A 12417-nucleotide genomic window follows, 5' to 3' on the forward strand; every position below is an offset into this window, starting at 1 on the left:
AGAAGTATCATCGTCCCTAGTCAATGTGAAGAATACGATTTTTATGAGATCTATGTCTTTATTCATGCAGCTGACTGTACCACATGTGCCAGAATAAAGAGCATCCAGAAAGTTACCTGATGCTTTAGCAATTGTATAAATTTTAACTAGAATAGGAAATTACATGCTCCAAAGAACATCTTATTGCATACATTCAGGCGCTTTAAGTCTCCTAAATTTGCTATCCCTTAGCGGTTTAGATGGTCGTGGTTACTTACTGCAACATCCTCTACGTTCGTTCCCAGTAGCATTTCATATTTCAGTTTTGATTAACACAGCCTGTGACTTGTAAACTACATTCGTCCAATTTATTTTAATATTAATCAATCCGCCCGCTACCATTTCCTGTCGAAAACATCAAGTAGCTGCTTAAGCCCGTCTAAATACACTCTTCCTCCATCGGTATCGATATCAATCGTGGTGCAATGCCTTGCGCCTGGCGTAACGCCTGGCGTGCCACCTTCAAAGGCGATGCGGTGATAAGCTGTATTGAAATTAATTATGTACGGGCTGTACATCCGGCAGTAGAATCCATTAAAAATTCATCACACCCTCAGTGACGTGTAAACGCGGGTTCCGTCCAATGCGGCGCAAAATACGTACCCGTGCCCGAACTTTCTCGATCCGCGTCTGTCTGTCTGTCAATCATTCGAGTCGACTCCAGCCAGAAGCGGAAGTGTAAAGGGGTTAGGATAATACCGAGAGGTAACTGTCGCACTACACTCCGTGTATCCTGTAGTCGTACCCACTCTCTTTCTGTCTCTCTCTCTTGGCAAAAAAGTTACACAAATCGAACTTACATCCGCCAGTGGTGAGCTGGCTCACCGGAAGTGCAGTCGAAAGCGTGGCACCACAAAAAAGGTACCGAAACTTATCCAATATCTGTGAACTTTTTAAATTAACTATCATTTCCCATCATATCCGCGGTCGGTAGCCGGTTGGACCTTTCCCGATGAGCAGGCCGTGGGATGAATGGCTGCCGTCTCCATCTCATTCTCTCTCTCTCTCTCTCTCTCTCTCTCTCTCTCTCTGAATGTATTTTATTCACCATTTTATTTAACTTACAACACACTACGCTCGTGTACACTTCGCCGTGGTAGACCAGTGAAAGGTGAGGTCGCGCTCGGCCAGGACATCAAATTGTCGTGTAGCGATTGCCATCATCGGCGAAAGGACTCGATATCGAGGTACGGGTACATGCGTCCATTTGACGTTTCAAACCGATTGCCTTCTCAAACGGCACCGACAAGTGGAATCTTTGCTACATTCGCCAGAAACATCGACGCATGTTGTCGGTCGGTTAGTGTTTCCGGTGCGCGCTACCCCTACCACTGGATGCTGCGATCCAGGGGAAAGGATGTTGTGGCGTCCCCCGAGGGTTGGACGCAGTACGGCAGAAGAGTATATTTGATGTAGTCTTGTGATGATTATTAGCTTTTCCTTCCTTACGCTTTCGCTTCGCTACAACTTCCTTGATGAGTGGTGACGTTTGAAGCACAAAGTTAGCTTCCGGTTGTAGGGCGAAACACACGACCACGTTGGGGTGAAAAAAAACAGAAGAAAAGCAATGGAAAATTCCATCCCTAAGTGGAACTCTAACTCTCGCACTGTAGTACGGTTTTAGCTGACTTCCGGGACTGGACGATGGTGAAACTGCGTTGGAAAGTGCAGGAAGGATGCAGCTCGACAGATATAGGGAGCGGGCTGAAATGTGCGGACAATGTTCAGCGCTTGAGGGAGAGAGCGAGAGAGCTTAAGGGATGTTTGCTCGTTTTTTGTTCCTAAAGTGAATCATCTTAAGGCGACTATTATGGCAGGGTGCTGGTGCTACTGCACTTTCTCTCTCTCTCTCTCTCTCTCTCTCTCTCTCTCTCTCTTTCTCTGGATCAACCACTAACCCATGTAGAATTCTGTGAAGCGTTCAGGAGAACGCTGGAGAAGGTAGACTTAAAGCGGAGCCAGGGCGTAGATCCTTGATTGAGGTTTGACGGATACAAAGGACGCCCGGCTGGTTGAATGTCGTCGTCGTCGCCGGCGTTGTGTACGTTACGGGAATGGCAGATATTTGCTTAATGGCTCGTGGGTCGTGGAGCCAGCAAAGGGCCGTCGAGCGGCATCGGTGTTAATGGATTTAAAGGACGCCTTGAAATGCTCGCCGAGCGAACTCCCGACGCCCGGATTGTCCATAACGCTGGGATATCTGGAAACACTGCTTTCGGAACCTTTACCTGCGCTGGGGAGGGGGTGGTTGGTTTGACAGCTAATGACAAGCCGGCGACACCCGAGCTGATGGGTCTGAAGAGCTGACAAAGCTGACTTACGACGAGATGTGTGAGCTTAGGCACCCGCTTGTAAGTGCGCTTGTGTGCGTGTGTGTGTACGTGTGATTGGACAAACTTACCACCAGAAACACGGCAGGTGATAACGACGTCATCGCCCTCCTCCTTCGGGCCCAGCTTCGTCCCGTTGATGTGGCGACCCCAACGATCCAGAACCACCGGTTGCTCGGGCAGCACTGTAAATAGATAATGAGGGCTTAGTGTACGGGGCCGGGTAACTAGTGTCTTAATCTGCTGGTAGTGCTAAGCACCCGGGCTACTACGCAACCGGCAACGGGACGGCACATGGTGGGCGGCTCATTATGACCGGCCGAACGGTAGGTCACGGGGAGCTTTTTTATTGGGTAAATTGTAGAATTCTTTGAAGGTGAGGGAAGTTTCTATTCAGCCATGAACTGAGGTACGAGAATTGTTTTGAGTATGAAGTCTTTTCATGAAAGTAAAACATTTTCTATAGAAGTGAACCGCAAGCTAAAAAAATAATAATTTTTTTTTTGCACAAGGTATATTTCTTTAAGGCTCAGTTGCTTATATAGAAGTAAGGAAATTGAATCGAATTATTATTATTCTAGAACAAACTACGAGTCCTTTATATGAAAGACATGAGTAAATGTATGAAATGATAGTCACCCGTACTAAGCTTAAGAGTCAAGTCAAGGAAGCCAATAACGGCAGCTAAAGGCCTCTTAAAGTTGTTGAGGGATTCAACAAGCAGGAGAAGCCAGAGTTTTGTTTCACAAATCTAACTTTATGGTGCTTGAATTTAAAGTTTCACTATAAAGTCATAGCCTCAAGACTTTTAAGTTTGTGATCCTTCAAAGAGTAATTAAGGTAATGCAACTCCAATATCTTCCACTGATACAGATTCAACGAGAAACCAGATTGAAACTGCAACACTAAAAAATCTTACGACGATTGGCTTGGAAAACTTTAAAAAGTCTTGAAAAATATCTAAAAAGACTCAAGAGACCAAACAAGTTTCAAAAATTTAGGAGAGTTCCCTCAGTTTTTCTGCAATGACCTCCTGGAACGTAATGCGCACGTTACGAATAAAAAAAAGAGATCAGTTGTTATTTATTTGAATTTTAAAAAATCAATTATTTGAGATATCTAGTAACGACAACAGACACTTACAGGACCGAAAAATTGTTTGATAAAAAGCGTTGCAATCGAAATTATACATAACAATCTCGAAAAATCCTTAAGTACCAAGTATTTAGCGAAAGCTTTAAATAATCGGTACAATACTCCTAAAAGTATGCAATAACCACAACATGACGTCCAAATAAGTGCAACTCTAACATGTTTCGATTCTTAGAAAGAGAAACAGAGAGTAGAATAGCCCCGGGACTTTAAAGTAAAATTAAGAAATAAATGTTTTCATTGTCGATAAATTCAAAACTGATCTGAAGAGTGAAAAATCCTATTGACGATAAATTATTTCCAGAACCCATAAACGACCTCTGGTTGTGAGATGTGCTACTAGCTGTCGTCAAAATTCCTACTATCGCCTAAAGTTACTTCAAATCCACCTCACGCCGTTTTCTACATTTCAATGCATGAATACACTCCGCTGTGTATGTTTGCTGCTTGTCTGTGTGCCAAAGTGTCAAAGCGAAAGCGAGCTTTTCATCAAATTGAAACATCTCATCGTGGGCTGGAGAGCCCTCCCAGGGCGCACCGCATTCAGCTGATGAATAGGGTAGCAGATGCATCGGTGTGTGCATCGTTAATAAGGAAGTTAGTGGAATGAATTTACGATTCATTTCATCTCGAGTCGAGCACCTGAGTAGCTTGAAAGGGTTTCCAAGACATTACACCCGCAGCCATTCGTGCCCCCCTCCCCGATTGCCAGATGAAAGCGATGGCAGCCTGTTATCTGATGGTGTATGTGTGTGTGCGCATTTACCATTTACGTGTACGTGTGGTAAGGGTGATGGAATTCGCATCACGAGACACGACACACGGCACATAATGAGATGCTAGTGTCCCAAGTGTACGGGTGCGCGAGAGTCCCATTCGCGCCCCCTGGTGCATTATTGCACATTAGCAGCCAATGACAAGTGATTGTCTTGTTTTAAGTGCATCAATTACATCAAGTAGCTGCTGTTCGGGCCGGTTGACTGGCTGAGTGGTAGCTGTTGAAGTGGACTGGAGCATAAAACGGCGCCAGTGCGTTTGACTGCAGTGCTCGGGGGACAATTACGTCTGAATGGTTCAACGCGAGTTCGACAGAGAATGTGGCTCTTTTTTGAATTGCCACGACGCCACATGAAGATGTACAGATGCTTGAGGTTCTCATGTTAATCAAAACAAAAGGACGCGCTTCTAGGCGCTGTTTGGTCGTTGCAACTTACCTATGACGGACAGGTTGTATCGATACGTTTGGGTTTGTATCGTACGAAAGTCTATTCGACATCGGTACACTCCCTGATCGTGTCGCTTGAGGTTCTGCAAGGAAAGGAAGCGAGAGAGAAAGTTCAATTAGATAGAAACATACGTTGTCTGTGCTTCGGGGAGGGTTTAAAGCTCTATAACGAAATAACTTCCCGACTGACATGTTGCCTTGTGTGTGTGTTGTACGTCATTTAGTAAGTTTCGTGTGAAGATGCTGGGAGCCCTGACAACTGACAAACAAAGTGAAGCGAGATACATCATTAAAAATGTAAAGTTCTAAGCTCGTGAGACATTTTTCCCGGGAACCGAAAACGAAAACTGAGCACGTGAATAAATGATGCACCAAGATTGTTACATGCCACCCATGTCGATCGGATAGAAGATGTATTGATCCAAAAAATTGAAGATTACTGTGGAATTTGGCGTAGGGCTGGCTGGCGGGCCTTTGGGGGCACTCAAATATTGATTATGCAGTGTGTTGAACATATTTAGACTATCGGGAATAGAGCGCACAACAAGAAAAAGGGGGCAAAACAGACATGATGAGCTAAATAATATAAGATAAAGCGTCACACTACTTGTTGAATGTGTTTGATACGCCGCAGGGTATGCAATTGGTTTTGTTGGTTTTCTGCAATGTGTTAAAAATACGAGTGAATTACCTATTCAAGCTAATCAATGTATAAAATCATGGCAGTGCAAGACAAAAAACAACATTTCAAAATGTGTTGTAAAGCCATGTTTGGCAAACAAAAAGGAATTGAATCAAATTAAAAAGGAAAAAATATGTTTTGCATACGTTTAGGCGTTTTTCGAATGCTATTTTGATACTTCATGTTATTTTAAAGTAAATCAAGCACATGAAACGCTTGAAAATATTTGTTGAAAATACAAAACATGCTTGAAACATTACAAAGGCTGAAAATATATGCAACACCTCTGAGGAATTAGAATTCAGGCTCGCTTTCACACGCAAAATCTTGATCATTGTTTAACATACAGAGATGGTATGATGTAAACTTCCTTTTTCCTGGCTGAACAACTTCCAATCGCACGCAATGTAATGCGCCTTGTTTGAAGGCCTGAAGGTCCGCCAAACAAAACTTTTAAATAGCTTGCATACTTCTAGGCGCAATGCGTGAATTATGCTCAGCACATATATTTTATTCTTGTATCATGTTTACGATACAGCTTAAACAGAACTGAAAAAGATCTACCGCTTTTGAAACGTTTGACTAATTAAAAGTTTATTGATCGCATTAAGAGGTTTGAGTGACCAGAGGAATGCCAATTATCACGAGAAGCTTCATGCTACAAAAATGACTTGACTTTTCAGTATTTATTCTGTAGCGGCTACAGGTACTTGCAATTCCAAAAGAGAAGCTTTTTATTACATCAATTTCACTGGAACATATTTTCAATCTCGGAATGTAGCCGAAATTTAAAAATACCTACAACAGTTCGGAATTATTATCTCCAACATTCCGATTGAATATTGATTCCGATGGTTTCTGGCGAAAAAACCCATATCTTAGCACTGCAGCTAATTAACACTAGTATGCGATGCATACGGGAAATCTACAACCCACACACCCCTTGGTTGGTGGAGCTGGTGATGCGGACAGCTCGATTCAAAAGGAACAGGCAGCCTCCATTCATCTGCTGATCAGTGCGGCAATTAGTGACCGGTTTTTAATTAAATTAAGTACCGAAAGTTTTACAAGTTCCTATCATTCGGCGTCGGCTTGCGCCAGTGTGTCAGTGCGCATCAAACAGCGACAGCGAAAGAAGTAGCAGCAAACCGAAAAACGACTCATCATTTGACCATCGAATACTCGGACTAATTACGCACGTACCGAAACGCGAACATTCGCTCGCATGTTCAAAACCCGGTCCCGGATCCTTCGCGTCCAGCCCCCCCTTTCGGCTCACCTCCATTAGGAATTTCCCACCCAACATTCCAACAAGAGCTTCGGTGCTTAATGATTTTCGGTACGCGCAAGTTGCGGGTGCCATACAAAAGAAGGGGGAAAAAAATCACAACACAAATATAACCGTGCCAACATATTCGTTACCTTCTCACATACACGCAAACAAAAAAAAATCAAGCACAACAACAACCAAAAAAAAAACTGGAGCGAAATAAACTCAGTCACTTGGCAGATGGGTTACAACCGCAAACACGATTTTCTTTGGTTAAACATTGATTTTATTCCCCCACCCCCCATCACCTCTCACACCCTTATTCTCACCCCCTTTTGAACCTCCCCTTCCCTTCCACCCAGCTGAGTCCGGCGGTTGTTGGACCAACCGATGATGCCACACATTCATCGACACCGTGAGTACATGAAAGTGTACGTACCGAGTACGTCAAACAGGACTCCGGTGGTTTCCCACCCTTCAAAGGGGGCTGGGGTTCGGGAGGGGGTGAGGGCGGAGGGTTGTAAAAGTACGGGGGGCATAATCTCAACAAACACGCTGTATGTATGTAGCCTTCCACCTGGCTCTCGCCGGGAGTGTGTGTGTGTGGTTGGGTGACATTAAATTTCAATATACATTGGCCGCGTAATGAATTCGGCTTTCCGTTTTGGGGTTGGTTGAGTTGTAATTTTTTTTACTGTTGTCGGTTGGTTGGTTGTTGTTGCTGCCTTTCGTTCATTAATTTTACAACTTCTTGGGCGCGGGCTCAAGCCCTTCTGCGTGTCACGAGCTCGTGTTGCCGTTAGAGATTCCGGTGCACCGGTGCCGTGTTTCTATTGCGGAACAATCTTTTATCGAATTGTGAACGGTGTGAGCAATCTGTAGCAAATTATTGGGTCTTGTAAAGGAATAAGCACACCGTCTAAGCGTGACCCGACGCGGAAGTCGGCCATGCGAGCCGGGCATAACGCGGAAGCGTCGCCCTGAAGTGGCGTTATAAACGTTCGACCCTAAATATACGGTTAATACACCTGCCCGGTCGGTGGGTGGGACGGGCGGCAAGAATTTATGAGTCATTTATGGTTGATATTTATATTATCCTGCTCGCCATTCCCCATTTTTACACGGTAGAAGAAACCGGGTCGTGCGCGTGCCACCTTATTAAAGCGTAATACATGGGTGTGTGCGCTTGTTGAGAGCTGAATGATGACGTCGGACACACACCTATTTGTGGAGTTGGTGGGGTCTGTAGGGGTGGAGGGAGGAGAGAGAGAGAGGGAGGGAAGAAGGGGGGAACGGGGGCGCAAATTAGATGCTTTCGAACGGGGTTCAGTTTCAGCCGACACGATTTTTGATTGAAAAAGTGTGCATGTTTCGGTGGGTTGCATGATTAAGTGGATGTGGATTCCACTCCTTGCTGCATTGTGGGTTGGGGTGGTTGAGACAGGGGGCAGTAGGAAAGGGACGAAGGGTGTTTTAAAATGGCAAATGTGATTCTCACCACGGCTGTGCGTCCCTGCATTTGCGTCACTGCGCACTGGATGCGTGCAGTTAAAGCTTAGTGTTCTGGTGGCTGCTTTTAATTGAAATATTTACGTCACGGTTAGATTTCCACCAAGGGGAAATGCGTATTAGGGCGCTCGTTGTTAATGCAAATGTTTTCGAGCCGGGTTTTGAATAATTATTTTGCAGCTGTTTTGCAACTGCTTGATGCAGTGATTGCCATATGGGTGATGGAGAGCTGTGTGTTTGTGTTATGTTGCTTTGATAAGGTTTATGGGTGTATCGACATGACAACCAATCGAGGAAAGGATACTTTCCACCATTTTTCACTAGAAAATCTTTGAATGGGTTTGAATTTTCGTTGGAAGCGCCTTAAAATATGCAATTTTTATTCAAATTAAGATTTTTAACTTCCCTCACGAAGACTGAGATTCAAGAGACAAATCTGATACATTTTTACAATGACCAGTCTGAGGATGAGATTTGAGCCCCGGTCCTGCCGTGTGAATACTGGCGCCGTTATCGCCTCGGCCACCGGACCGCCCTCAAAAATTCATACCATCCATACTATCCGTAAGCTGTTAATACTGTCGTCAAATAATTGCATACTTTTAGGCGCAACAAATACGTTCCAGGTCATAAGTTGTATTTTAGATAGAAACTGATGAAATAAAATGAAGAAATGTTTATTTGTACATGAATTATTATTAAAAATGTCTGCTTACGGCATATTTTCGCTTTTCTTGTGACAAAACAAAAACACACAAACACTTTGAAATGCATAACACCAAACACCTAAATAATAGAATGTAGGACCCATCCCCGAAAACCACGACCGTAATTAAAATTGTAATGGAATGTGCTAAGGGCGCCGGCAAACCATACCCTCCTTCCTCCCCTATCCCACCAAAAACTTACCTTGATCAGCAACGATGCCGGTGATTTATCAATATTGAATTTGGCACGTGATCCAAAAACTTCCGGCGCTGACCAGTGTGCCGGCTGGCGGGAAATTTTGTCACGTACATCGACACTGTGCGCGGTTTGGCAGGACACATTCCACCACGGCGACCATTACAAACACGTACACGGGACCAGAAACGCCGACCGAAACAGCAAACGAAAAGATGTTATTTCGTGGTTGTATGATGTACTGCGGGTGCGATGAAGAGGCTGTCTCCGCGATGATCATCATCGCCAAGAACAGTGCCATCATCAGTGCCATCTTACCTGTAAAGTGGGATGCCGGCGTTATCCTTGAACCACAGCACCATGTACACCTGGGACAGGGGCACCGTAATGGGACACTGCAGCTCGATGTTCCGTCCCTCGACACCTTCGACGCTGAACACATCTGGAACGGAAGTTGGGGAAATTGCGAATTATATTACTATTATTACTATCGCGAAAGTTGTCGCCCGACGCTGTTGCTGCTGCTGCTGCTGCCGCCGGCGGACCGTTTGGGACCGGCTTTTCTGGGGTCTCTTAAGTTAACGAGCCTTTAAGCTGCAGCGAGAGCACGAGCAGCTCTATTAAGAGAGTTTTGTCCGCCTTTGCTGTGGGGTGTCGCGGAAGGCGATCTTAGGACGAACGGTGTTTTAATAGCTAGCGGTTGGGAAGGATTTTGTAAGGTGGACCCAGCCACAGAAAACTTTGCTGGCCTACATCAGACTGGCTTTTAGCCTTAGACGATTTTCATTAATTATATATTGGTGTTTTACAGCTTAAGGAAATGTATTGTGGGTATATTAGACAGTAGCTTTAGAGTGTAAACCCCTTCTCAGTATACTCGTGCGCGTGACCCCCGAAAGTATGCAATATGTGTTCTTTAAAAGTCCGACGATGACTGTGAGTGTTTTAAGGACAACAATCTCGGGAGTTATCATGCCTTTTGCAGATTATTGGAGGTTTATTTTATACATTGCCCAACTTAAGGCTCTACATCAGAATATCCAAACGTATTTAGATAATTGATCCTGAGACAATTTAACTTTCCTTTCATGATTTTTTATCATAAGACTTAGACTTTAAACTTGGAATCTGAAAGTAAGCAATGCTTATCTCTAAAAATTGGTTTGAATCGTTTTGGAAACCTCTCAAATAATTTTTATTAAGAGCTGTTGTCTGTCGTCTAGCTGTAATCTATAGAATTCTTTGAGATTTAAACAAAATTTGACAACCGTAAAACACACATGGCAATTTTTGATTCCACAAAGGGGGTTTAAAAAATGTATTGCTTAGCTTTAGGCGCGTTTCTCTAAAGTTGTTTGAATTTTGAAGGGTACTATGTGGCAAATGCTTTAGTATCTTGTGGTAAAGGCAAGGCATTTTTTGCAAATTTTAAAGCACAATTTAAACCACAAAACTTCTCCTGATTTTCTGGATTCAAAGGACCAAGAAGTATGCAGCACATAGTTCTTATGAAATTTTATAAAATAAATATTTAGGTATGACGGCTTGGCACCGGATTGTCGCTAATAACATTTAAGGAGGCTTAAGATATTTTACGAAATTCCATTAACAACTGTTATTTCATAATTCTAGCCAATCCCTGATTTGATCAAAAATACGTTGCATACATTTAGGCGTATTCTTCATATATTTTATTTTGATCACTCAATTAACTGTTTTTTTTTTTCTTCCCTTAAACCTTGATGGACGAACCCTCAACTACAATATTGTTACAATCCAAGCAAAGAATCGTTAGTGATCTCATTCCTAATTCCACTACAATCAATATCACACAACTTACGTCAACTTACACTTAATCAAAGGACAAGTTTTTTTGTTGCACTTCCCGCTATTACTTCAAAAACACAGATAAAACGTTCGATTCTGTTTAGGGGGGAGGGGTAGAATCAAAACCCCAAAAAATATCCCCTCCCAGATTACAATTGCAAAGCAAGGGGTTCAAAGTTTGAAGCTATAAATAAAATCAGCGTATCCAATTAGTGGCCTTTTCCCATGCCGGTCACTAACGCGCTTCCCATGTCAACGATGCACATACGCAATCCAGTGTGGTCTGCATTCTAAGCGTCCATGTACGCTTTTCCCTGCGCTTTTTTTGTGGTGGTTGAGGTAGAAAGAGAGGGAAGGGTTTACTGCCCTCAGCGGCGCAGATCAAAAACTGCATCCCGATTGGGGACCGCAATCGTGGCGAGTGAATTTGATATATACGCACACGCAGTATGCACACGTACACAAACAAAACCTCTCTCTCTTTCTCCCTCTCTTATTCTGTCCTCCCCCCATTGAAAACAAAAACCAGGGCAAAAAAAAAAACAGCGCGGAATCGACCGGAAACGGGATTAAAACAAACCGAAATGATGAAAACGATAAATCGAACATCGGTGCTGTTTCACGTTTGTCGCATGGCCACGCTGACAGTTATCGGAAAAGGAAGGAAGGAGAAGCAGTACCAGGTGGGAGGAAAAATCGTTTTCTCATCGGTTGTCATCCGGAAAAAGATTCCCGAACGCCAGTAAAAGTGTTTTAAACCTGGAATGCGCAAAAAAAAACCGATGAGTAAAAGGGAAGAAAAGCGGATGAAAATGGGAAGAGGTGGAGGAAAGTTCAAGAGAAAAAATGGTGAAACCCAAGCCCAATTTTAACCCCCCCTTGTTCACCCGACATGATTTCAGTGGCCGTTCAACGATTCGTTTTCCGTGTGTGGAAACCCAGTTTATCGGTACTAGACAAGCGCTCCAACCTCCTCCATTGGCTTCCCACCCTCACCCCATAGTTCAACTGGCGTAAAAATGCACGCACACAGGCATCCCGGGTCCAGTCCCGGATCGGCTAAAAACCTCGAATGAGATATTTGATGATCTCGAAAACAGCAATCACGTGTTCCATCGATGCGCATGAAATGACTATTCGCGTGCACTGGCACTGGGTCGTACTGGGTCGTACGGATGCGTTTCGGAACTTTTCGGATGTGATGCAATTTTTCCTCCTGCCCCTTCCTTCCCCCATTCGCCCCGCCATCACTCATGGCTGGTTGCAGGCTCACCAACCCCACAAAAAAAAAACAACAACGGCCACTCATCGGACGAGTGCAAATGGAACAGATAAGGCATTTGGCGCTGACAGTAATCTAATTTCCCTGCCATACCAACATTCAAATCAATCCCATTTCGACAGCACAACGAAGCACATCGCACATTTGCGGCACATGAGGGTAACCCCCTCGGTGGAGTTTTTGTTTATGCCGCTGCAT

At 44.0% G+C, this 12417-nt stretch overlaps 1 protein-coding gene across 6 annotated transcripts in view; it reads right to left on the bottom strand.

The window, feature by feature from the left end:
- LOC118512033 (nephrin-like) overlaps window positions 1-12417 on the bottom strand; it is a 93013-nt gene that overhangs the window by 26202 nt on the left and 54394 nt on the right. For all 6 annotated transcript variants that reach the window (XM_036055825.1, XM_036055830.1, XM_036055829.1 and 3 more), the window contains exons 4-7: window positions 9429-9552; window positions 9117-9231; window positions 4736-4829; window positions 2441-2554 (exon numbers count right to left, since the gene is read on the bottom strand). In XM_036055825.1, the coding sequence (XP_035911718.1) occupies window positions 2441-2554; window positions 4736-4829; window positions 9117-9231; window positions 9429-9552 (447 nt within the window). The remainder of the gene's footprint in view (window positions 1-2440; window positions 2555-4735; window positions 4830-9116; window positions 9232-9428; window positions 9553-12417) is intronic.

This window comes from Anopheles stephensi, chromosome 3 (genome assembly GCF_013141755.1).
Source record: "Anopheles stephensi strain Indian chromosome 3, UCI_ANSTEP_V1.0, whole genome shotgun sequence".
NCBI classification, from domain to species: Eukaryota; Metazoa; Arthropoda; class Insecta; order Diptera; family Culicidae; genus Anopheles; species Anopheles stephensi.